We start from the raw sequence: 24,783 nt of genomic DNA on the forward strand, positions 1-24,783 counted from the left end.
TTTTTCCATCATCTACCTATGGCTTTTCATCTTTTTCTCACCCTTGTTCTCCCCATGCCCCTTTCTCTACTCCCCTTTTCCATCCAGCAGCTCTTCTCTTTCTCTCCCCATCCTTCCAGTGTCTCCCCTCTTTCTCTCCCCATCCTTCCAGTGTCTCCCCTCTTTCTTTCTGCATCCTTCCATCCAGTGTCTCCTCTTTCTCCCTACCCTTCCATCCAGCGCCTTCCCTCTTTCTCTCCCCATCCTTCCACCCATCTACCCTCTCTCCTGGTCCTTCCATCTAATGTCTCTCTCCCCCTCCTTCTATCCAGTGTCTCTCTATCCTTTTCTGTTCAGTGTCCCTTCTCTCCACATCCTTCCAGTCTCTCCTCTTTCTCTCTGCATCCATTCATCCATCTCCCCCTTTCTCTCCCCATCCTTCCCTCTGTTTTCCCTCTTTCTCTCTTGATTCTTCCATCCAGTGTCTCTCTCTCTATCCCGTTCTTTCCATCCAGGCCCGCCCACCCAACACAGACCTGCCAAGTCTCCCGCGAAAAACGCGGCGCCAGCTCCCATTTCCGGCTACTGCTGCTTCTCCTTTTGAGCAGCAGCGGCCGCTACAAGAACAAAAAGAGCTAATTAAACCACCAGAAATGTTTTTAAAAAAGCAAGCTCGGCACTGCAGGCAGCCATTAGGCATTGGCTGTCGGCTCTGCAGCTGCTCCTCTCGCCTCTCACGTCACTGCCCCTGGAGCAGGACCCCAGAGGAGCGCAGCAACGTGAGAGGTGAGAGGAGCAGCTGCAGAGCCGACAGCCAATGCCTGATGGCTGCCTGTTGTGGAGAGGTCCCACCTCCAGTCAGGTAGCCTGTTTGTTGCCTTGGAGGATGGAGGTATCCCAGAAAGTGAAGTAGTAAGTACTCCTGTAGCCTGGGCCTGCATACCTGGGAATGGACTATCCTCCCGCACCAGGGATATGTCTACAGGTACTGCCAGGGAAGAAAAGCATACAACAGCTGTTGTGGTTGGTGATTCAATCATTAGGCATATAGATAGCTGGGTGGCTGGTGGATGGGAGGATCGCCTGGTGACTTGCTTGCCTGGTGTGAAGGTGGCGGACCTCACGCGTCATCTAGACGTGATTTTAGTGCTGGGGAGGAGCCGGCTGTTTTGATACATGTGGGTACCAATGACGTAGGAAAATGTGGGAGAGAGGTTCTGGAAGCCAAATTTAGGCTTCTAGGAAGAAAGCTCAAATCCAGATCCTCTAGGGTGGAATTTTCTGAAATACTTCCCGTTCCACGCGCAGGGCCTAAGAGACAGGCAGAGCTCCGGAGTCTTAATGCGTGGATGAGACAATGGTGCAAGGATGAGGGTTTTAGATTTGTTAGGAACTGGGCGACATTCTGGGGAAAAGGAAACCTATTCAGAAAGGATGGGCTCCACCTTAACCGCGATGGGACCGGGCTTCTGGCATCAACATTTAAAAAAGAGAGCAGCTTTTAAACTAGGAATGGGGGGAAGGCCGACAGTCGCCCAGGAGCGTATGGTTCGGAATAAGGTATCTTTCAAGGATATCGCCCAGACAGGGAAGACAGGGTTTATTGATAGTAAGTATGAAAAAGAGACTGTAGTAGATTCAATGTCCATAAATAAAAATAATAAAAACCAGGCAAAAAATAGCAAATTAGTACTGACAAGTAAACAACACGCTGTAATAAGGAATAACAAGCCTAGCTTGAAGTGCCTATATGCAAATGCTATGAGCCTTAGACATAAGATGGGAGAATTGGAATATATTGTACTGAATGAAGAATTAGACATAATAGGCATCTCTGAGACCTGGTGGAAGGAGGATAACCAGTGGGACACTGTAATACCGGGGTACAAATGATATCATAGTGATAGGGTGGACCGGATTGGGGGAGGAGTAGCACTGTATGTTAACGAGAGCCTTGGTCAAATGGATTGGAAATTCTGCAGGAAACGAAAGATCTCTTGGAATCATTGTGGATCAAGATTCCAAGTGTTAAGGGGAAAAGGACGGTTATAGGGGATGTACTACCGACCGCTCGACCAGGATGAGCAGACGGACGCAGTCATGTTAAAGGAAATTAGTGAGGCAAATAAAATAGGCAACGCAATAATAATGGGTGATTTTAATTACCCCCATATAGACTGAGTTAATGTAACATCAGGGCACGCTAGGGAGGTAAACTTCCTTGATGAAATAAAAGACAGCTTTATGGAGCAGCTGCTACAGGAGCCGACGAGAGAAGGAAAAATTCTAGACTTAGTAATTTGTGGAGCGCATGATCTGGTATGGGAGGTAACGGTCCAGTGGCTACTTGACAGCAGTGATCATAACATGATTGCCTTTGAAATTTGCTTTCAAAAAGGTAAACATAGGAAGTCAAATATGTTAGTGTTTAACTTTAAAAAAGGAAGCTATGACAAAATGAGGAGAACGATAAAAAAAAACTTAGAGGAGCGACTGAGAGGGTAAGAAACCTACACTGTCATACCAGGGTACAAATTATATCGTAGTGATAGGGTGGATCGAGTTGGTGGAGGGGTAGCATTGTATGTTAAGAAGGGCCTTGAATCAAAGACTGAAAATTTTGTAGGAAACAAAACACATCTTAGAATCTCCATGCTGGGCTCGATGGACCCTTGGTCTGTCCCAGCATGGTGATTCTTATGTACTTAAGGAAATTTTAATAAAAAACTGGCCCAGGGCGCAAGGAATTCTGGCTTACGTACCAAAAATTCATGTATGCTCCATTGTATAGCCTTAGAAAAGTCATGAAATATGTAATACTTCAGGCATACACAGGAGAAGCTTTTAGGATTGACTATCCTTATATTTCCAGACTTTTCTAAGGCTACGTAATGGAAGAGACAGGAATTGTCTAACACTTAAGCCAGAACTCCTTGCCCTCGTAATTAATAACGCAAAGGCTGACTATAGTTGTTACCTCTGTTCTTGAAATTGATTGTAACATGGAATAAGGAAGTCATTTTTGGAAAATGACAGTGGAAACCTAAGCACCTTTGAGGAATCTGATCTGGATGAATGCTCCATTTCACGTATGATGAAGTAATAGATGAAAACTGGCTTTTGCAATTGAAAATGCAGAATGTGAATTGGGTACAACTAAACAGTTCCTAGCAGTTTTGGCTATGTAATGAGATTGAGACTTTTTACAAATAAGTAATGCCTATCATATATTTTGTGATCGGGCAAAAAAGGGAATCCTAGGTTCAGCATAAATGTGAACCAGAGGTTTCTGCACATTCTACAGTCAGACAAATGAAGGCAAAAGAGCAGAGGTTTAAAACGGAAAATTGCTTTTTAATTAAAGCAGTGGTCTTTGAGGGTGATTTTATAACGGGCCACCTGTGTGAGAATGTCAAGTAGTTACCTATTCGGGGTTCCAAGATGGCCGCCGCAGGGTATGGACGTGTTTGAGCCCGTCTCTCTACCGTGATAAAATAATGCCTAAATGAAGAGGCCGGGCCGCTGAGCTACCCCCCAGCGTCGCCTGGAAACTATATTACCTTTTTTACAATGGGCCACGGAAATATCGATGTCGGAAGGCGGCCTGCTTGCTCCATCCGATACAAAGGGAGAGTCGGAGAGGAGCTATAGGCTGGAAGTTTCTCTTAGCCCCGACACTCGAGCTCCGCCCCCACAGCCTCTAGGCGCTAGCTCTCCCATTGCGGCGATTTCGAGCTCGGAGAATCTGGAAGTTCGAAGCAGAGAGGTTCAGAAGGATGTGGAGGGTGAAGTGGAGGGAATATTAATCTCTCCGGGGACATCTGAAAGAACATCGTTGGGGGAAGTTTTGCTGGTGGAACGAGAGGAGGATAAAGTTGCAACTCAACCTGAGGTACCGACTAAACAAATCTATTTTTCCTTTGCTAAACCGAGAGAAGTGACTTTAGATAGTTTATGGAATTTAATTGCGGACTTTGCAAAGACTATTTGTCCTCAAGTTAAAGTAATTTCAGAAGAAATAACTAATTTGAAAAGAAACAAGAGAAACCGAGAATGTATTGGAAACTATGGATAAACAAGTGAAAAAGCAAGAAAAAGACCTACAAGTTACAATTCAGACTCAAAATATTATGCTTAAAGATCTGGTAAATTTGAGAAGAAAATCTGAAAACTTTGAAAATTACTCAAGAAGTAAAAACTTGCGCTTTATTAATTTTCCCCGTTCAAAAGTTAATTTCACCTCGAGAAATGTTAAAAAATTATCTTAAAGAGGTCTTAGAGATTGGGGAGGAAAATATTACCCCCTTTTGAATAAGTTTATTAGCTCCCCACTAAAGGAGATAATAAGAGATTGCTTCAAGATAATCAACCAATAGATGTTTCTGCTCTATTAGAGACTACAGATTTGGAACAATTATCAACAGCCACTTTGGTGGCCACGGTAGCATTGCCATACGATAAAATTTGGATCTTGAGACTCTTTTTTTCAAAAGAAAGATAATTTGTTTAAAGGATTAAAAGTCAGAATTTTTCTTGATGTGTCGAGAGAGACACAGAAAAGACGTCAGCAATTTCTTCAATTACGACAGCAGACACTTCAAGTAGGAGGCACATTTTTCCTTAAGTATCCGTGTAAGTGCTTGGTCAGTTACCGGTCACAGAGATTTGTCTTCTATGACTCCTCTCAGTTGTCAACATTTATTTCAGCAAGACAAGATGGATCTAAAGACACTTAGAAGCTCATACAATTTGAAATAAATCCCCACTAAAGGAGATAATAAGAGATTGCTTCAAGATAATCAACCAATAGATGTTTCTGCTCTATTAGAGACTACAGATTTGGAACAATTATCAACAGCCACTTTGGTGGCCACGGTAGCATTGCCACACGATAAAATTTGGATCTTGAGACTCTTTTTTTCAAAAGAAAGATAATTTGTTTAAAGGATTAAAAGTCAGAATTTTTCTTGATGTGTCGAGAGAGACACAAAAAAGACGTCAGCAATTTCTTCAATTACGACAGCAGACACTTCAAGTAGGAGGCACATTTTTCCTTAAGTATCCGTGTAAGTGCTTGGTCGGTTACCGGTCACAGAGATTTGTCTTCTATGACTCCTCTCAGTTGTCAACATTTATTTCAGCAAGACAAGATGGATCTAAAGACACTTAGAAGCTCATACAATTTGAAATAAATCCGTTACATGTCCAGTTGTGTAATATTGTTTAAAGAGGTTTTCTCTATTATTATTTACAAAATCTCCATTTTGAGGCCACCTTGGGATCCCAGATGAGGACTTATGAGAATTAATAATAATTAATATTTCTTTTGATAAAGTTTTTAATTTAATTTCCTATATATTAATTTCTCTTTTCTGTACAAGTGTTATTGCTTGTAAAGTTGTTGAAAGAAATGATAAGAAAAAGTACCTATTCTATAAATATGCATAGGTACCTATGTGTCTTCATAAAATAAAATAAAACCCAGGTAAAACTGAGCTCTGGGTCCCTGACACAAGTGGATACATACCTGACATCAAAATCCCTTTTGGGAAGTACAAACTCCCCCTTGAATCACAAGTCAAGAACCTTGAAATATAGTTAGATTCAACACTCTGATTCCCCAAGAGTTGCTTCTACTATTTGTGACAGCTACGCTGCCTCTCTCCTTACATCGAGAAGGTAAATCTTACATAAGTACATAAGTAATGCCACACTGGGAAAAGACCAAGGGTCCATTGAGCCCAGCATCCTGTCCATGACAGCGGCCAATCAAGCCCAAGGGCACCTGGCAAGCTTCCCAAACGTACAAACATTCTATACATGTTATTCCTAGAATTATGGATTTTTCCCAAGTCCATTTAGTAGCGGTTTATGGACTTGTCCTTTAGGAAACCGTCTAACCCCTTTTTAAACTCTGCCAAGCTAACCGCCTCCACCACGTTCTCCGGCAACGAATTCCAGAGTTTAATTACACGTTGGGTGAAGAAAAACTTTCTCCAATTTGTTTTAAATTTACTACTCTGTAGTTTCATCGCATGCCCCCTAGTCCTAGTATTTTTGGAAAGCGTGAACAGACGCTTCACATCCACCTGTTTCACTCCACTCATTATTTTATATACCTCTATCATGTCTCCCCTCAGCTGTCTCTTCTCCAAGCTGAAAAGCCCTAGCCTCCTTAGTCTTTCTTCATAGGGAAGTCGTCCCATCCCCGCTATCATTTTAGTCGCCCATCGCTGCACCTTTTCCAATTCCACTATATCTTTCTTGAGATGCGGCGACCAGAATTGAACACAATACTCAAGGTGCAGTCGCACAATGGAGCGATATAACGGCATTATAACATCCTCACACCTGTTTTCCATACCTTTCCTAATAATACCCAACATTCTATTCGCTTTCCGAGCCGCAGCAGCACAACTTATCCCAGTTGTGCATGCCATGATAACATCAAGACTGGATTACTGCAATGCACTATACTATACAATAGTCTGACTACAAAGGCCTACACCAGCTCCAGTTGATTCAAAATGCAGCAGCAAGACTTGTAGAAGGTTGCAAGCGACGTGACCATATCACATCATTTTTGTAAAAACTTCATTGGCTACCAGTACAATAAAGGGCTAAATTTAAAATTCTATGATCTTCAGGGCCCTCAAAGGAAATGGCCCTGAGTACCTGAAGAATAGGATGATCCTCTACACACCACCAAAGACACTAAGTTCCTCTCAAGGACTATCACTAACGATATCCTCTCCAAAAGATGTTGCACAATGTGATTCCATAAGACATAAGACATAAGCATCACCACAGTGGGACAGACCAAAGGTCTATCTAGCCCAGCACCCTGTCTCTGACAGTGGCCAATCCAGGTCACAATCACCCGACAAGATCCACGAAGCAAAGCATTTTGTTCTGCTTGTCCCAGGAATAGTGGATTTTTCCCTACGTTCCTTTAATAACATTCTATGGTCTTTTCCTTCAGGAAGCCGTCCAAACCTTTCTTAAACTCTGCTAAGCTAACCGCCTTAACCACAGTCTCTGGCAACGAATTCCAGAGTCAAATTATGCGCTGAGTAAAGAAAGATTTTCTCTTATTTCTTTTAAACTTACTGCACTCCAGCTTCATCGCATGCCCCCTTGTCCTAGTATTATTGGAGATCGTAAACAGACGCTCCATATCCAACTTTTCCACTCCACTCATTATTTTATATACCTCTATCATATCACCCCTCAGCCGCCTTTTCTCCAAGCTGAAGAGCCCCAGCCGCTTTAGCTTTCCCTCATAGGAAAGTCGTCCCATCCCCTTAATCATCTTTGTCGCCCTTCTCTGCACCTTTTCCAATTCCACTATATCTTTTTTGAGGTATGGCGACCAGAATTGAACACAATACTCTAGATGCAGCCGCACCATGGACCGATACAGTGGCATTATAACATCCTTATTTTGTTTTCCATCCCTTTCCTAATAATACCTAACATTCTATTTGCTTTCTTAGCCGCAGCAGCACACTGAGCAGAAGATTTCAACGTATCATCAATGATGACTCCCAGGTCCCTTTCTTGTTCCGTGACTCCTAACGCTGAGCCTTGCATGACGTAGCTATAGTTCGGGTTCCTCTTTCCCACATGCATCACTTTGCACTTGCTCACTTTGAACGTCAATCTGCCATTTAGACGACCAGTCTCCTAGTCTCGCAATATCTTCTTGCAACTTTTCACAATCTTCCTGCGATTTGATGACCTTAAACAAGTTTGTGTCATCAGCAAATTTGGTAACCTCACTAGTTACCCCCACCTCCAGGTCATTTATGAAAATGTTAAAAAGCAATGGTCCCAGCACAGATCCCTGAGAGCGAGCCTTTTCTGGAGCAGCCCCCACGCTCTGGAATGCACTGCCTGAAAGGCTTCACTTCACACAAGACTATCTCTACTAAAGGAAGCAGGTGAAAGCTTGGCTCTTCAACCAGGCCTTTAATGGAAGAAGTAACTAACTTGTTAGTCTCACTCACACACACAAGGAATGACACTGGCTGCACATACTGCAGCAGGACATGTTTATTCCTACCCTAGCTGAGATAATATTAAACCATCTCTGACCTCATGTGCAGCCTTCTTTGAATTGGTTACTTTGCTTTCTGACTCTTCTTTCTCTCTAGCCTATCTATATATTCCATCTTTGCTTTACCCTTTATTATCAATTAAAATGTTCTATTGCGTGTTGTGTTGACATTGTGAGTAGTATGCTATGCCATACCTTTTATTGTTATTTGAATGTTTTTTTTTTTTTTTTTTTTTTTACTTCTCTTTTATTAATTTTTAACAATCATATACATTTATGAGTGATAATACACTAAAACAAAATCTTACAACAAAGAAATAATACATTAAAAAAACTCAATAATATGTTACCTATCGTCCACAAAGATAGGAAAAAATGATCCAAGAAAAAGGAAAAAGGTCTTTATGCTTAATTTAGCAAATTTCACTAATAATAAACAAAACGAGCTGCTTAATTCCTGATTGGGTAACTCCAATCTGTCATACAGTGTTACATATGTGACTAAACTTGTACATTGACATCTTCTCTGCTCTTTAGGAAATCCTCCAACTGGTTTGGGTCAAAAAATTGATATTGTTTAAATTGGAATTTTATTCTGCATATACAGGGATATCTCAGAAGGAAATCTGCACCGAGTGCTATCACCCTTGATCGTAATAATAAAAACATCCTACGTCTCTTCTGAGTTTCCCTGGACAAGTCAGGAAAAACTCTAACTTTTGAACCCATAAACAGAGAATCCAGGTGTCTCAGGGAAAGTTTGAGCACTGCGTCTCTATCAATTTCCAATGCAAATGTGACCAATAAAGTGGTCCTCTGAGTTATAACCTCAAGAGAAGATTCTAGGAATGTAGTGAGATTCATTGCACCTTGTACAGGTAATTCGTTTGATGTTTTCACATCTGTTTGAATATAATAAGCTCGTGTTATAGGTGGCAATGAACTCTCTAACATTCCCAGAATTTCCATTAAGTATTTTCTAACCATTTGAATTGGCACAACTAAAGGAGATCTAGGAAAATTTATAAACCGCAAAGTAAGTCTCTTAGAGTGGTTTTCTAAATACTCCAGGCGTCTTAGGGTAGAATTCTTGTCTTTAATTAAAGCTTGTTCCACCAAGTCCAGTCTCTCCATTTTCTCAGACAATTTCTTAGCCTCGGAGGCTTGGAGTTCAAAAGTCTGTATTTGATCTAACACAGTCTCTGAAAGAACTTTAATTGTTTCCATATTTTTCAAGATTAAAGATTGTAGAGCAGATTGGGTCGCAGAAGTTAGGTCCCACAGTGACTCTAATGTCACTACGGCAGGTTTTGCTACAATTCCCACTGAAAAATCCGGAAGAGGAGCCTTTGAAACCTGCTCCAGGGTACTCACATTTTTAAACAAAACGCAAGCTGCTGACATTCCCGCTCCTCGCTGCTCATCGGGTCCAGTTGTCCTCTCAGGCCGGCTCCCTCCCCGTTCTCCATGCATTCCACCTGGGATCATGGCGTCAGGGCTAGCACTCAAAGTTTCTATTCCGGGTTGTGGGGGTGCCGCACGTTCGGCGGGGCTGAGGGAAACCCCGTCTGCACTGCCGTCTGGCGTCAACGCGCCAGCTCCGGCAGAGGGAGTAGACGCCGAGGCAGGACCGAAGGAAACTCCGAAATGCTGCAGCGTCGGTTGGTGAAGCTGGGGCGTTCCGCCCGGGACTTGGGGAGCCTCCCGAACTCTTCCTCTCCTCTTCCCCATCATAGACGGGTGAGACGCTTTCACCAAGGTAGGCTGGGGCACTATCGGAGCGCGTCCGGCTAAGCAGCTCTAACCGTCGCCATCTTGGATCTATTTGAATGTTTTTACTTCTGTAGTTGCCTGTTGCTCATGTTTGATCTATTCTTATTGTACACTGCCTTGAGTGATTTCCTTCAAAAAAGCGGTAAATAAATCCTAATAAATAAATAAAATAGGAGCAAACCAAGTGAAGTGTGGCTAGATCGAAGCCATGGACATTATACCTGCTTGGGAACAGGTGTAAATGTTAGAATATTTTATAAAAAAAACTTGCATAAATTGCAGTTCTGCCCATGGTCTGTCCCAAAACATGCCCACACACTGGTCACCTAAAAATAGACATTGTTTTGTCACTGCATGTACACCTAGGAATGTAACCCCTAGAGTAACTCACCTTGAGCTACTACTGAAAAAGGTGTGAACAAAATCCAAAAGGACTTTTATGTGTACTATCAAAAAAAAAAAATCCTCCTACATCTGAAAAATCCTTTATTAAAATTACACCCTATATGCATCTTATTGTTGAATTATTTTTATTGGATAACAAAGGCAAAACTGAGTAAGCAGAAAATAGATCTGAACATATTTTCTGTTCCTTATCATATTTTCTTAACAATCACAATTATTCTGCCCTCTCCCCAAACTCCACTATACAGAATATTATAAATGACTACCCTAAAAAATAATACAACCATAAAAAACAATACAGTCATGATTTAAACATCTTTGTTTCTGTTACAGACAACATACCAAACATAAGGGCCCTTTTACTAAGCTGCATTAGGTGCTAATGCACGCCTAATGTGGTTTAAAATGATGTACTGCAGAACACACTTGGGCGTCCTATAGTAACTGCCAAATATGCGTACACTAATTTTTATTTTTCAGGGGGCAGGTCAGTGGGTGGAGAGTGGGCTTTCCTGCGCTAACCAGTGAGCGCTATTACAAGAACGAAGGCCTCAGTGGGGCGCACCAGTGGATGAAAAGCTGACCTTTGTTGCCTTACAGCCACCGTTTACTGCAGGAATCCCACACTTGCAACTTGCACAGCTTGGTGAGGCAAGCCTGGTACCATTGGCCAGGTGCACTGGAGGCAAGCACTGAAGGACGAGCATCGGATCTGGTTTTGCGATCTCCAACTGCTGAGGCAGGGGAGAAGTCAGTTTGGAAGCTACTTCTAAGGTTCTGTCTTTTCTCCAGTTTTTAGGCTTGTTGGTCAATCTAACAAAAAAATCATTTGACTCCCTCAGTGTCTCAAATACTTGGGAGTCCAAACACCCTGGTCGGGAAGGTTTTCCTTCCATCTTCCAAAATCTCCAAACTTCAGTCTTGGATTTCATTGTCTCTTGTGCCTTCTCAATCCTTGAGTTTGAGATTATATGTAGGCCCTTGGGTCAATGGCAGCAATCTTGGACGTTGTCCCTGGTTGAGGGCACATCAGGAATACAGTATATGTCTTCCCTAGAGATAACCGGCAAGGCATGGTATGCTTTGTAGCGCTATATAAATGCTAAATAGTAGTAGTAGTAGTAATGCCCTACCAAGATGTATCCGAGCGATCAACAACTATCTACCCTTCCGGAAACTACTGAAAACCCACCTTTTCAAACAAGCTTACCCAAATGACCCGACTTAGCCTAGGGGCCCTCCCACACAACAACAGATCAGACAACAACCCATATTATCTTAGATCTCGTCCTCTATTAATGTCCTTATCCTCACCCTACCTATCCCACATCTACCTCATACCCCATCTCCTGTTAATTCCACTCTGTCCCCCGCCAATACTACCCCTTCCCCTGTTCATTCCACATGCACTATAATGTACGTTCTCTCTACCACACTTTGTAACCTACCACTATGTAAGCCGCACTGAACCTGCTATGAGTGGGAAAGCGCGGGGTATAAGTGTAACAAATAAATAAATAAAACATTCTCTATACACCCATTCTCGTAACTTTAACCTAGTCAGCCACCACCAGATACTTTAGTAATTTCCCCTTTCCCCCCCCCCCCCCCCCCCATATCCATTCAAGACATGCCCCATTACCAACTTGAGACATGTCTGTTGAAGAGAGAAGTGAAGTCCCCACTCGTCCAACAGCCATTCCAGTTCTTCTCCCACCGTGGAGCACTTCTGTAAGCCATTTGACCGCTTGCACACATCCGATCCTGGAGCCCCCTTAGGCCCTTTTACTAGTCCTCTCACTTTCCAGCTTGGGATGCCAACTGCTTTCCAGATAACTGCCTCCTCAGGTGGCCCCGACCATGGGATACCCTCTGCCACTTTGGCTTATTAATTCGCGACTGTCCTGCTTGCTCTTGTTGATGGTTCATTTCCACAGCCTCTGTTTGTCTTATATATTCCTGGGCATCCTCTAGCGATACCACTTTACGCTGCTTGCCGTCGTGATTGAAGGTTAGCGCAAAGGAATGCTGCCACTTGTAAGGTATACCCTCCTCCCTCAGCTGTGATGTTAACGGCCGCAACTCACTTCGCCGTTTCAAAGTTGTTGCTGACAAATCCTGATAAATTTCAATGGGGCAGCTATCCCACACAAGTGGGGTCGCTGCTCTCGCTCTTCGCATCACTGCTTCCTTAACTTTAAACTCCGTGAAGCATGCCACGATATCCTTGGGTTGATTAGATTTCCTCGTTCCCAAGGCCCGATGGGTTCGCTCTAATCAGATTATTGATTTATTGTAAGGGTTGCCCTCTGTTGACAGCAAATGGGCTGCAATTGACTGGACCACCTCTTCACAGTTAATAAATTCAGGGGTCTCGGGTAGCCCACGAATTCTAATATTGGACCGCCTGCTCCTATTTTCCAGGCCTTCAATTTTATCCAAGAGGTACCCCTTTTCTATCTTTCGATCGTACAGTTGTTGCTCCAGTGCCGTTATAGCTTCCACTTGTTCTTCCACACTATTTTCAACCTCTGCCACGTGGTTGCTCAACTCCGAGATTTCTCCTCGGATGTCCACGCTCAGCTGAGCAAAATCCTGTCGCACTTCTTTAAGATCGTTTTTTATCTCTTGAAACCAAGTGCATAATTGTCCCCAGACTTCTGGGTCTACCTCCACTCCTGCTTTCACAATGTCACCACATGGCTGCTGCCCTGCGCTTGCCTTGCGGGCGCCATCTTCCTCCGCCTGCATTGCCCCGCTCCTTCCTTTCTGCTGATATGAAAACGCAGTTAGATTCAGCGCCTTAGTCTTTGATACCGACATTACCCGATTTGGGCAGTTCTTTCCTCCTGTGTGCTGTGCCTGCAGTTAGCAATTTGTGGAGAGATATATCATAAAATAGCTATTCTTTGGCTGCTGGTCAGGAGCTCCGATTTTACACCACCATTTAGTAGCATGACATCACTTCCTCTCAGTATACTGCTTCTTATGGCACAGTTCAATTTTGAGTCCTCCGTCTCCATCTGCTGGTAGATTGGCATAACCCAGAAGTTCTGGATTGATCTGCTGGGATGAAAGGAATGAAAATTAGCAGGTAAGAACTAATTTCTCCTTTCTTAGTAATGCACTTATTTCATACACCCCTTCCTGTATTTTATGATCAGTTCTGCAGTCTTCTCGTTATTCCCTTTTAATGCACCGTTAACACATGACCATTTAGCACCTCCTATTTTGGAGACCATAAGTACTTCTGCATTAATTGGGAACAGGAACCATGCATTAATCTGTATGTTAACGCATGACCTGTATTTAAGAAAAACAACCAAAACAAAAACACCCCAAAAACAATACCGTGGGAGCAATTCTTCTTAGCTTTGGGCGTTCTGTGCATTAAAATTCTGCATTATAGTCCATTAAGTCAAAAACATAATGCATTGAAGTTGAAAGGCCCCTTACTGTTGATTCTTATGTAGTATTCTGTATTAGCTTAAATAAAGCTCTGTGATGGGGGCAGGTCTCTGTTTACATGTTAATCAGGCCATTGAGTTGCCAGCCTTCGTGACTTCTTTAGGTAAAGGGGAAGGAAGGGTCCCTGCATTATCTAGATATGGGGGAAAGTGATACATAAGTACCTGTCACTTGCAGCAGATGAATCCAGGAGCTAGTGGGTTAAGTCCACCTACCAACACAGGTGGAGATAGAGATAAACTAAAGGCAGTGATGCCAGACAGCCAACTCCTTCCTCAGTCAGTATGTCTCTATCTCAGCAGGTGGTGGACGTTTTTTTTCTCCAGCTCCTGGGCCCAAGGCTTCTGAGGGTGCTCCTGGGCCCAAGGCTTCTGAGGGTGCTCCTGGGCCGGTGGCCAGTTTGAGCCGGGGGTGGCGGACTGGTGGTGTCCCCTTTGGCAGCATATGCAGTTGCTGGGTCCCCACTGCACCTCAAATTCCCTCTGAACAGGCTTTTGTTGTTCCTTTCCTTCCCTGTTTGTTTCTGCCTCCTCACTAACCCTAGTAGCGCTCTAGAAATGTTAAGTAGTAGTAGTAGTAGTAGTAAACAAATTCTATGGTTCTCTTTTTTTTTTTTTAAGAGAGAGAAGCACAGGGAAGTGTGTTTTTGCTGAGAGCAGGTTTGTGTTACTGCTGTCCGAGTCCTGTTTTCTGTTGCTTGCTTGTCTGAGCCTGCCTCGAAGTGGAGTCGAACCGCCCTTTCCCGGTTCGGGGTAAGTCCTGCTGGGTTCCTGTTTGGGGGCGGGCGATGGCAGTGGAGGCGGTAAAACGCTGTTCCCGATGCAGGAAACAGCGTTCGGCGGCAGGCCTTTGCAGCGTTGGGTGCGCTGATTTTGCGGGACTCGACGGAGCGGTGCCCCCCCCCCCCGAGAGCGTGCTTTCCCGCCCAGATCCTGGCGATTCTCACACCATTTTGCGATCGGTCACGGAGCTGGCTCCGGTAGCGGTTTTGGGCAAAGCTTCTTCTCCGCTGGTAGGGGAGTCGGGGGGGGGGGGCGAAGGCACTGTGGGCGGTGGTGCAGGTGCCATGGCTGTGACCTCCTCCGTTGCGGGAGAGGGGTTTTCGCCAGAGTTTATTTTGCAGTTTTCTGAAGCAGGGGTGTCTATTCGGACAGTGCCGTCGTTTCTACCTAAAGTGGTTTTGGCTTTCCATGTTAATCAGGCGGTTTATCTTCTGTCTTTTCGAAGAGAGAATTATCCGGGGGACTTTGCCTCGCTACGTTTCCTGGACGTGCGGAGAGCCTTGTTTCGGTACTTGCAGATCTCTAACGCGTTTCGACGCTCGGATCATCTCTTTGTGCTCTTGTCGGGATCGAAAAGAGGTGAGGCGGCTTCTAAGGCTTCCATTGCTCGCTGGATTAGGGAAGCCATTGGAGCGGCATATCTGCTACAAGGGCGGGCGTCTCCAGTGGCCCTGAAGGCACATTCTACTCGGGCACAGGCAGCTTCTTGAGCGGAGGCATCGGCCTTATGTCTGGAAGAGATTTGTCAGGCGGCTACTTGGGCGTCCTGTCATACTTTTACGAAGCATTACAGGCTAGACGTGTCTGCTTGGGAGGATGTGAGTTTTGGGGCGGGAGTGTTGGCGCGGGGAGCGTCGGCTTCCCACCCTACTTAAGGAATGCTTTGGTACATCCCACTTGTTCCTGGATTCATCTCCTGCAAGTGACAAGGAAGGTAAAAGTATGTTTTACCTGATAATTTTCTTTCCTTTAACGCAGCAGATGAATCCAGGATCTTTCCCTAGTTCAGCTGTTTTTTTCATTTTTCGAAGTTCTTGGTTCTCTGTTTTTCATAGTGAGGATGGTTTCTAGTTGTTGTTGGTTTCATATTTTTGGCCTTGGCAAATGCTTACGAATGACATACTAACTGAGGAAGGACCTGGCCGTCTGGCATCACTGCCTTTAGTTTGTTTATCTCTATCTCCACCTGCTGGTAGGCGGACTTAACCCACTAGTTCTTGGATTCATCTGCTGCATTAAAGGAAAGAAAATGATCAGGTAAGACATAATTTTACCTTCCAGAGGACAGACTCTTTATGCTTGCTGGTGGGCTTCAGAAACGAGAAGAAGAAGCATTTAAGTCTTCCATAGACATATGTATCAGAAAAGTGACCCTCGCTGCTTATGCTTTGCAGGGGTGTTTGATGACTAAGTTTCTAAAGGCACATTCTGCAAAACCATAGTTGGCTTCCTGTGGTTAATGCAAGCCGGCTTCCCTGGAACAAATTTGTAGGGCAGCAATGATGAAAACCCTTCACATTTTCCCTTAGTCATAGTTTGCAACTCTGAGCCAAGCAGCAAGTAAGCTTGGAGTGGGCAGTCCTGTAGGACCTAACAGAGATGCTGTATCCTACACAGTAAATGCTATTATATGTCTCACTGGCCTGGCAAACAAAGTACAGTGATACCTTCCATTGTTTTTCTTGAACTTCTGCCAGAACTATTTTTCTTCTTGTAGACGTAGCAGCAATGTGTTTTTACCTGTATGTCATGTAAACCACATAGATGTGAATGTAGTATGTGGTATATCAAGAAACAGACTTGATCAGTACAGGGTTTGCATGCCAGCTGGGTGGAGATGTTGGGCTTTGTTTTTTATTTAAATTAAAAAAAAAAAGCTGTCCAGTAGAAGGAGTTGCTCAACAAAGATCCCTCTGTAGAAAGTGGACTTATGAGTGGTATTAAGGATGAAGGTTTAAGTTTTAGAAAGGGAAGCTGTGCTATATTGATGGTCTCCCCTGCTGCACCATCATATATAGAAAAGGTGGGCAGATTCACTCTTTCTCTACCTGCTGGGAGCAGGGCAATCCCACTGCTCTGGCAGGATTCAAGGAATGACAGTTATCAGACAGTGCATAATTGTACTGTAGGTAAGATTGCCTTAGAAGTTTCAGAAACTCTTTTCCTTTGTCACAAATCAAAGTAGGGTATACACAAAAAGTAGCACATATGAGTTATCTTGTTGGGCAGACTGGATGGACCGTGCAGGTCTTTTTCTGCCGTCATCTACTATGTTACTATGTTACTTATGAAGCTCTCAAGTTTTTTATTTCAAGTGCTTTGGCATAAACATAAGTGCAGGAATAAGTGATTCAGTTTCTGTAGTCATGAGAGCATGATGAAATCTATCCTCAATCTGACATATGCAAAGCAGAAAGAAATCCTCTTCCATGTCCATATCTGAGGTCATATACTGAGGGCCTATGCAGGGCTGCTAATAATAATTTCTTCACAGGTATGTTTAGAAGGAGCCAGTTGACACACAGATTCTTTAATTGTGTTTATAAAGTCCATCATTAGTTAAGTTTCCATGTGATCACAGGCAGCAAGTTAACCGAGTGTTGTTACAAACTGCAATAATTGACCCAATGCTTTGGGGCTAAAATATAATCTTTAAATTCCTAGGTGTGGAAGGGCTCCTGTAAATGAAAGTCTGGTCTGTGACTGGTATTTTGATATTCTGAAGACAACACAAGAGTGGAAGAAGCCAATCACGAGCACCAAGATAACCAATCAAAAGTTGGTTTATTCTTCATAATTGAACATGTAAGAGGCTGACAGAAACCCAACATGGGCCGTGTTTCGGCACACACTAACACTGCGGTTTCTGGTGACTTATACTGAAGTTTTAAGATGATGGTTGTGTAGCATATATTTTTGTTTTCATTATACTTCACATTCAGCTTGGCTGTATGCTCTCATTCTGGCTTTTAAGACCCCTGATGAAGGTCTGTGTGCTGAAACACGGCCTGTGTTGTGTTTCTATTGTCAGCCTCTTATATGTTGAATTGTGAAGAATAAACCAACTTTTTATTGATCTTCTTGGTGCTCGTGTTTGGCATCTTCCACTCGTGTTTGTTTTCTGGATTTTTCTGTGCAAGTTTTTGGTTTCCTACTTTGTTTGATGCTGATATTCTGTGCAGTGTCTCATTGTATGATGGAAGCAAGTAAGACTGACCTGAATTAGATTTTGATTGGCTTAAATCTAACTTTCTCCCATTCTCATTAGTTGCAGGACGATCTCAGCAATGATGTGTATGATCAGAGGAGGAAGGACCATGTCTCTCATTTCATTGTTCGTCTTGCATACTGCCAATCGTAAGCAAACCTTGTCTGTAGTTCTTTTCCTCTCTTGACTAGTACAGCATATCAATTTTATGTGACTTGTCATCCTGACCCTACAAACAGATGCAGCAGTGCAAGAATGTGTGCTCTGATCTAGGTATTGGATCATTTGTGCATTTCCAACCAGTATATATGGAACAGCTTTTTACAAATATATAGTTTTAGTTTAGTTTGATTAACCAGTTTACATTTGGGATATCAAAGCAGTTTACAAACATAACACATAATGCTGGTTCAGTCTTGCAGTGGGTAGTATTGTTGTGATATTCATGTGTTGAATTGAATTCAAAACCACGTTAATATTTGAACAGTTCTGGCAACATTTGCACTTTCTATTTTGAGAGCAGCTCTCAACTTGGTGTGACTTTCAGGGGGCAAAGAAGTCACAAGAGGGGAGACAGGAAGCAACCGAAGGAACTGATTGTTTTCTTTGAACCTGGAACCTAGACTGCCAGGCAGGTGCTATACATTTCCCTCCATATCCCTTATTAGTGCACCAAGTTGCTGTGAGAAGTGTAAGCCTTTCCTACAGCCTACCCTGTATGCCCTAGTGAATTAGCTTTGTAGCTGGAAGACAGGGAAGTGGATCATGATCTGAATTACAGGCAAATGAGCAGCTTCTCTTCTTAGTGTCCCTCTGTTCCTCCTGGCTTCATGTTGAGTGGGGCCCTAACTGTATAGTGGTGCTACTTAACATAGAACATAGTAGTAGATGGCATGTTAGTCTGAGTCGACGAGTCGTACCTGCTGCTCTGTAGAGAACATGCAGATTTCTGGCTCTCTGTCTTTGTTTAGGATTATACCTGCCGCTCTGTGGCGGTTGTACCCCTTTGTTACATTTTGTTTTCCTTAGAACCCATCTTCTTGCTAGATAAGGGATTCTTTGTGTTTATCATAAGAAAAAATTAACCACAATGTATGAACCAAAATAAAACTTATAACAAAAAAAATTATATATATATATATGTACAGTGCACTCCATTTAAGTGCACGTCGGATAAGCGCATGCTCTGTTTAACTGCATGCCGTACTTCGGTCCCATTTTTGGCGCCATCAATTTCTATGGGGACAAACTTCGGTTTAGCGCACCATGGATAAGTGCAAGATTCGCTTATATGCATGGTTTAAGACCACTCCTCTGGAGGAAAGACTACTTAGATTTCAGCAAAGCTTTTGACACGGTTCCCCACAGGAGGCTTTTAAATAAACTGGATGGGCTGAAGATAGGACCCGAAGTGGTGAACTGGATTAGGAATTGGTTAACGGACAGACGCCAGAAGGTGGTGGTTAATGGAATTCGCTCGGAGGGGGAAAAGGTGAGTAGTGGAGTGCCTCAGGGATCGGTGCTGGGGCCTATTCTGTTCAATATATTTGTGAGTGACATTACCGAAGGCTTAGAAGGTAAAGTTTGCCTATTTGCGGATGATACTAAGATCTGTAACAGAGTGGATACCCCGGAGGGAGTGGAAAACATGAAAAAGGATCTGAGGAAGCTAGAAGAATGGTCTAAGATTTGGCAATTAAAATTCAATGCAAAGAAATGCAAAGTGATGCACTTAGGGAGTAGAAATCCACGGGAGACGTATGTGTTAGACGGGGAGAGTCTGATATGTACGGACGGGGAGAGGGATCTTGGTTTGATAGTATCTGAGGATTTGAAGGCGACGAAACAGTGTGACAAGGCGGTGGCCGTAGCCAGAAGGTTGTTAGGCTGTATAGAGAGAGGTGTGACCAGCAGAAGAAAGGGGGTCTTGATGCCCATGTATAAGTCGTTGGTGAGGCCCCACCTGGAGTATTGTGTTCAGTTTTGGAGGCCGTACCTTGCGAAGGATGTAAAAAGAATTGAAGCGGTGCAAAGAAAAGCTACAAGAATGGTATGGGATTTGCGTTACAAGATGTATGAGGAGAGACTTGCTGACCTGAACATGTATACTCTGGAGGAAAGGAGAAACAGGGGTGATATGATACAGACGTTCAAATATTTGAAAGGTATTAATCCGCAAACGAGCCTTTTCCGGAGATGCGAAGAGAGTAGAATGAGAGGACATGAAAGGAGATTGAAGGGGGGCAGACTCAAGAAAAATGTCAGGAAGTATTTTTTCACGGAGAGAGTTGTGGATGCTTGGAATGCCCTCCCGCGGGAGGTGGCGGAGATGAAAACAGTAACGGAATTCAAACATGCGTCGGACAAACATAAAGGAATCCTGTTCAGAAGGAAGGGATCCTCAGGAGCTTAGTCAAGATTGGGTGGCAGAGCCGGTAGTGGGAGGTGGGGATAGTGCTAGGCAGACTTATGTGGTCTGTGCCAGAGCCGGTGGTGGGAGGCGGGGATAGTGCTGGGCAGACTTAAACGGTCTGTGCCAGGGCTGGAGGTTGGGGGGCGGAGATAGTGCTGGGCAGACTTATACGGTCTGTGCCCTGAAAAGACAGGTACAAATCAAGGTAAGGTATACACAAAAAGTGGCACATATGAGTTTATCTTGTTGGGCAGACTGGATGGACCGTGCAGGTCTTTTTCTGCCGGCATCTATTATGTTACTATGTTACATAAGCGCACGCACGGAATATGGAAGCCGATTGGTACGTGACAAAGGTGCGATGAATTTGAAATCTCATTGGTTAACTGCCACAGGCAGAATAAGTGAAAGAAAGTTGTTAGAATGTACACTGGAGTCGTCGTCATCGCACAACTGCAAGACTTTAGCACTGGTTGAACGAATAGAAGTTCTTAAAAAATTAGGAAACAAACAAAAGTCAAGCATCTATTGCTATAGAATATGGTGTCAATCCCAGTCAAATTTCAAGTATCTACAAAACAATACAAATCCACACAGGAAACGTAAAATGGTGGGAAAAGCTGATATAGAAGATGCTCTTCTTCGGTGGTTTTCTCGAGTCAGGAGCAGACAGTTTCCTGTCAGTGGTCCACTGCTTATGGAGAAAGCTAATCTGCTAGCTGAAAGTCTTGGACTAACTGAATTCAAAGCCACTGTTGGATGGTTGGAAAGATGGAAGGAGAGGTACAACATAAAATTCAAGAAACAGCATGGTGAAAAATAAGACACTGATGACTTTGGTGCTGAAAATTGGGTTGTTTCAGTTCTTCCTACCATCTTGAACGAGTTTGTATCTTGTGACATTTTCAATGCTGACGAAAACGGTCTGTACTGGCGAGCGATTCCTGATGGGAAACTTGCATTCAAACAAGCCGAAACTACAGGAAGTAAAATGTCGAAGGACCGACTGACGATCCTCTTTTGCTGCAATATGAATGGGAGTGAGAAGTTGGAACCCCTCGTCATTGGAAAGAGCAAACAGCCCCATTGCTTCCTGTGTCATACGAGGCTAATGCAAATTCATGGATGACTGGGGAAATTTGGAAGCAGTGGCTAAAGAAGTTAGACACTAGAATACGGGCACAAAAGCGTCAGATTTTGTTGCTTTGTGATAATTGTGCTGCACACAGTGATGTCAGGCTGTCTAATGTCAAGGTGGTCTTTCTGCCACCAAACACTACTTCTCTGATCCAACCTACGGATCAGGGCATAATAGCCAATTTCAAACAACATTATCGTGCTCTTGTGCTACGTCGTCTGATGAGCGTTATGGATGACCAGACTGGCAAGGATAAACGTGCTGTTGAACTGGCTCGTAATCTATCATTGTTGGATTCCCTACATATGCAGAAAGAAGCCTGGAATCATGTTACACAGGCAACCATTGTGAACTGCTACAAGCGGGCAAGCTTTGTTAAGGATGTGGAGAGGGACGAAACAGAAGCAGCTGTTGCAAACGCGTCAGATGAACAGGCTGTTGACATCCCAGCCGGTGTTACTGAAGAGGAGTTTCATCACTACATAGCTGTTGATTACGATCTACAAACAGCTGACGACAGCACTGATGTTGAGATATGCGCCTACATGCAGGCAACAACAGCTGATGATGAAATGAGCAGCAAGGCACAAGCTGACGAAATTCAACAACCTTCTGTCAGTTTTGCAAGAGCGCTGGAGAGTCTCAACATTGTGCGGGCCTACCTGGAGGCCACTGGATGTCAGTGCTATGACAGTTTTTACCGTCTGGCAGACGTAGTCTATGGAACTCACAGACATAATAGTGTACAGAGGACTATGACTGATTACTTCAAGTAAGCTTAACGTCAGTTAATGGAGACTGTATACTGTACGTATAATAAACAGTACTGTACATATGTTTATCAGATGCCAAGCTTCTTTGGGTCACAACAGTTAAGTGCATGCTTCGGTTAACTGCATGTATTTCTTTGGTCCCAGACCCTTTCACTTAAGTGGCTTACACTGTATATGTTTATTTTTAAATAATTTATTTTTTTGTTATAAATTTTATTTTGATTTGTACATTGTGGTTAGTTTTTTTATTTTGTTGTAATTTGTCATTGTTATCCACAGTTTCTTTTTGATTTTGAATATTTATTCTTTGTGTTTATCCCATGCCTTTTTGAGTTTGTCACTGTTGGTGTCCCATCCATCTCCACCAGTGCCATGTTTCAGACATCCACCACCCTTTCTAAATGACTTTCCCAGTCTCTAGCCTTTTACATAACTAGAATAACCAATTATCTCTCCTCTGAGGACTGTCTTGGCAGCTTCCCAGAACAGAATTTGCAACCAAATTTGCAGTTTGCATGTCTGGGTTTAAGAAAGGTTTAGACAAGTTCCTGGAGGAAAACTCCATAGTCTGCTATTGAGACAGACATGGGGAATCCACTGCTTGCCTTGGGATTGGTAGCATGGAATCTTGCTACTATTTGGGTTTCTGCTAGGTATTTGTGACCTGGATTGGCCGCTGTTGGAAACAGGATATTGGGCTAGATGGACTGTTGGTCTGACCAGAATGGCTATTCCTATTTTCCAATGCTTCAGTAATCTCTCTTTAACCTCTCTTCTTTATATAGAGTTATGGGAAATTTCCACTGAAACTTTTCTCTTGGATGCCAGTCTAACCAAATCAAGGCAAGGTCCAATACAACGTATAGACATTAACATTAACAGTATAACTTATATTCTTCAAGTACCTCATGGTTCAAAGCAGATCCCAGTATACAAGAAGCTGGACATTTCCAGGAAATTACAAATAAGTCAGTAAATTTAAATTCTCATTACTTAAAATCTTAATACTACTAATCTGTATTAGATTGCAAGACAAATTTCTGAAGTAAGGTTTTTTTTTTTTTTAAAATAAGCTTCCTAAATTGAAAATAACTTGGAGTAGTAAGTAAAGAAGTCTGAACATGTATACTGAGGTGAATAGCTTGAAAAGAAAAGACAGTCTAATAGTCTAAATCTTTTCATAGTTTTTAAAGGAGGAAAAGTAAATAAAACTGACCTTGTAACCCTACGTTTTAGAGAGAAAAAAACAAAATGACCTAACAAGTACAATGGAGTTAGCTCATAAACTACTTTATGAATAAAATAATAAAATTTAACTTGAACTCTAGCATAGACCAATAATTCGCAATACTGAGTTACACTGTCAAATTCTTTTCAAGGAGTATATCAAACGAAGTGCAGTGTCATCGGCATAACTATAGAGCTAAACCCCAAATTTCTCCAAAGTGTAACCCAGAAAATACATGTAAACATAAAAAAGAAGTGGTGACAACGAGGAACCTTGTGGAACACCACAAGGGTTACTCCACTTTTCTGAAAAATTTCCATCCAGCTTTATAAAAGCGAAATTTCAGAAAACCTGAAAACCATTTATATACCTTACATAAGAACATAAGTGTCTTTAGATTGTTTAGATTGTCTTTAGATTGTAAACCTGTCTCTTAGATTGTAAGCTTTAGATTGTACACCTGTCTTTTAGATTGTAAGCTCCTTGAGCAGGGACTGTCCTTCCATGTTAAATTGTACAGCGCTGCGTAACCCTAGTAGCGCTTTAGAAATGTTAAGTAGTAGTAGTAGTAGTAGTGTTGCCATACTGGGACAGACCGAAAGTCCATAGAGCCTAGTGTCCTGTTTCCCGCAGTGGCCAATCCAGGTTACAAGTACCTGGCAAGATCCCAAAACAGTACAATGGGGATCTTTTAATAAAGATTAGCTCACGTTATCTGCAGCAGGGCCCATTTTATTCCTATGGTCCCTGCTGCAAATAACTCGAGCTGACCTTTAGTAAAAGACCCCCCAATATTTTTAATGCTGTTTATCTTAGAAATAAGAAGTGGATTTCCCCAAGTCCATCTTAATAATGGCTTATAGACTTGTAGGAAGTTATCTAAACCTTTTTTTAAAACCCTGCTAAGCTAACTGCTTTTACCACATTCTTTGGCAATGAATTCCAGAGTTTAATTACATGTTGAGTGAAGAAATATTTTCTCAGATTTGTTTTAAATTACTACTTTGTAGCTACATTGAGTGCCTCCTAGTCCTAATATTTTTGGAAAGAGTAAACAAGCAATTCCACTTGTCTCATTTATAGACCTCTATCTTATCTCCCCTCAGCCATCTTTTCCCCAAGCAGAAGAGCCTTGCCTTTATACTTTCTTCATAGGGAAGTTTCCTATCCTCGTTATCATTTTTGCCGCCCTTCTTTGTTCCTTTATTTAATAACTCCCACAGTTTCAGTTTCCCGTGCTTACAATAGAATTTCATGATCCACCAAATTAAATGCACTTGATAGGTCAAACTGAAGCACCATGAACTTCTTATCTTTGTGCAGTAATTTGTGGATGTTGTCTATTAATGAGCTGATAACAGTCTCAGTGCTTGCTGATGTTAGACCTAAACCCAGATTATGTATAGTGCAAAATATTGTAGTGGTCTAAATAATCGGATAGCTGATGGGTGAATAGACTCCAACTTGTCTGACCTCCTTCAGGTAACATAAACACAGAATTATCTACATGCTAACAGTGTCCACCACTGTTACAATTGTTAGAAATAAAACTGCTTT

General features: G+C 42.7%; 1 protein-coding gene across 2 annotated transcripts in view; it reads left to right on the plus strand.

Moving 5' to 3' along the window:
* PRIM2 (DNA primase subunit 2) overlaps positions 1 to 24,783 on the plus strand; it is a 470,633-nt gene that overhangs the window by 15,281 nt on the left and 430,569 nt on the right. For both annotated transcript variants that reach the window (XM_030198993.1, XM_030198994.1), the window contains exon 4: positions 17,735 to 17,823. In XM_030198993.1, the coding sequence (XP_030054853.1) occupies positions 17,735 to 17,823 (89 nt within the window). The remainder of the gene's footprint in view (positions 1 to 17,734; positions 17,824 to 24,783) is intronic.

Source organism: Microcaecilia unicolor, chromosome 3 (genome assembly GCF_901765095.1).
Source record: "Microcaecilia unicolor chromosome 3, aMicUni1.1, whole genome shotgun sequence".
Lineage (NCBI taxonomy): Eukaryota > Metazoa > Chordata > Amphibia > Gymnophiona > Siphonopidae > Microcaecilia > Microcaecilia unicolor.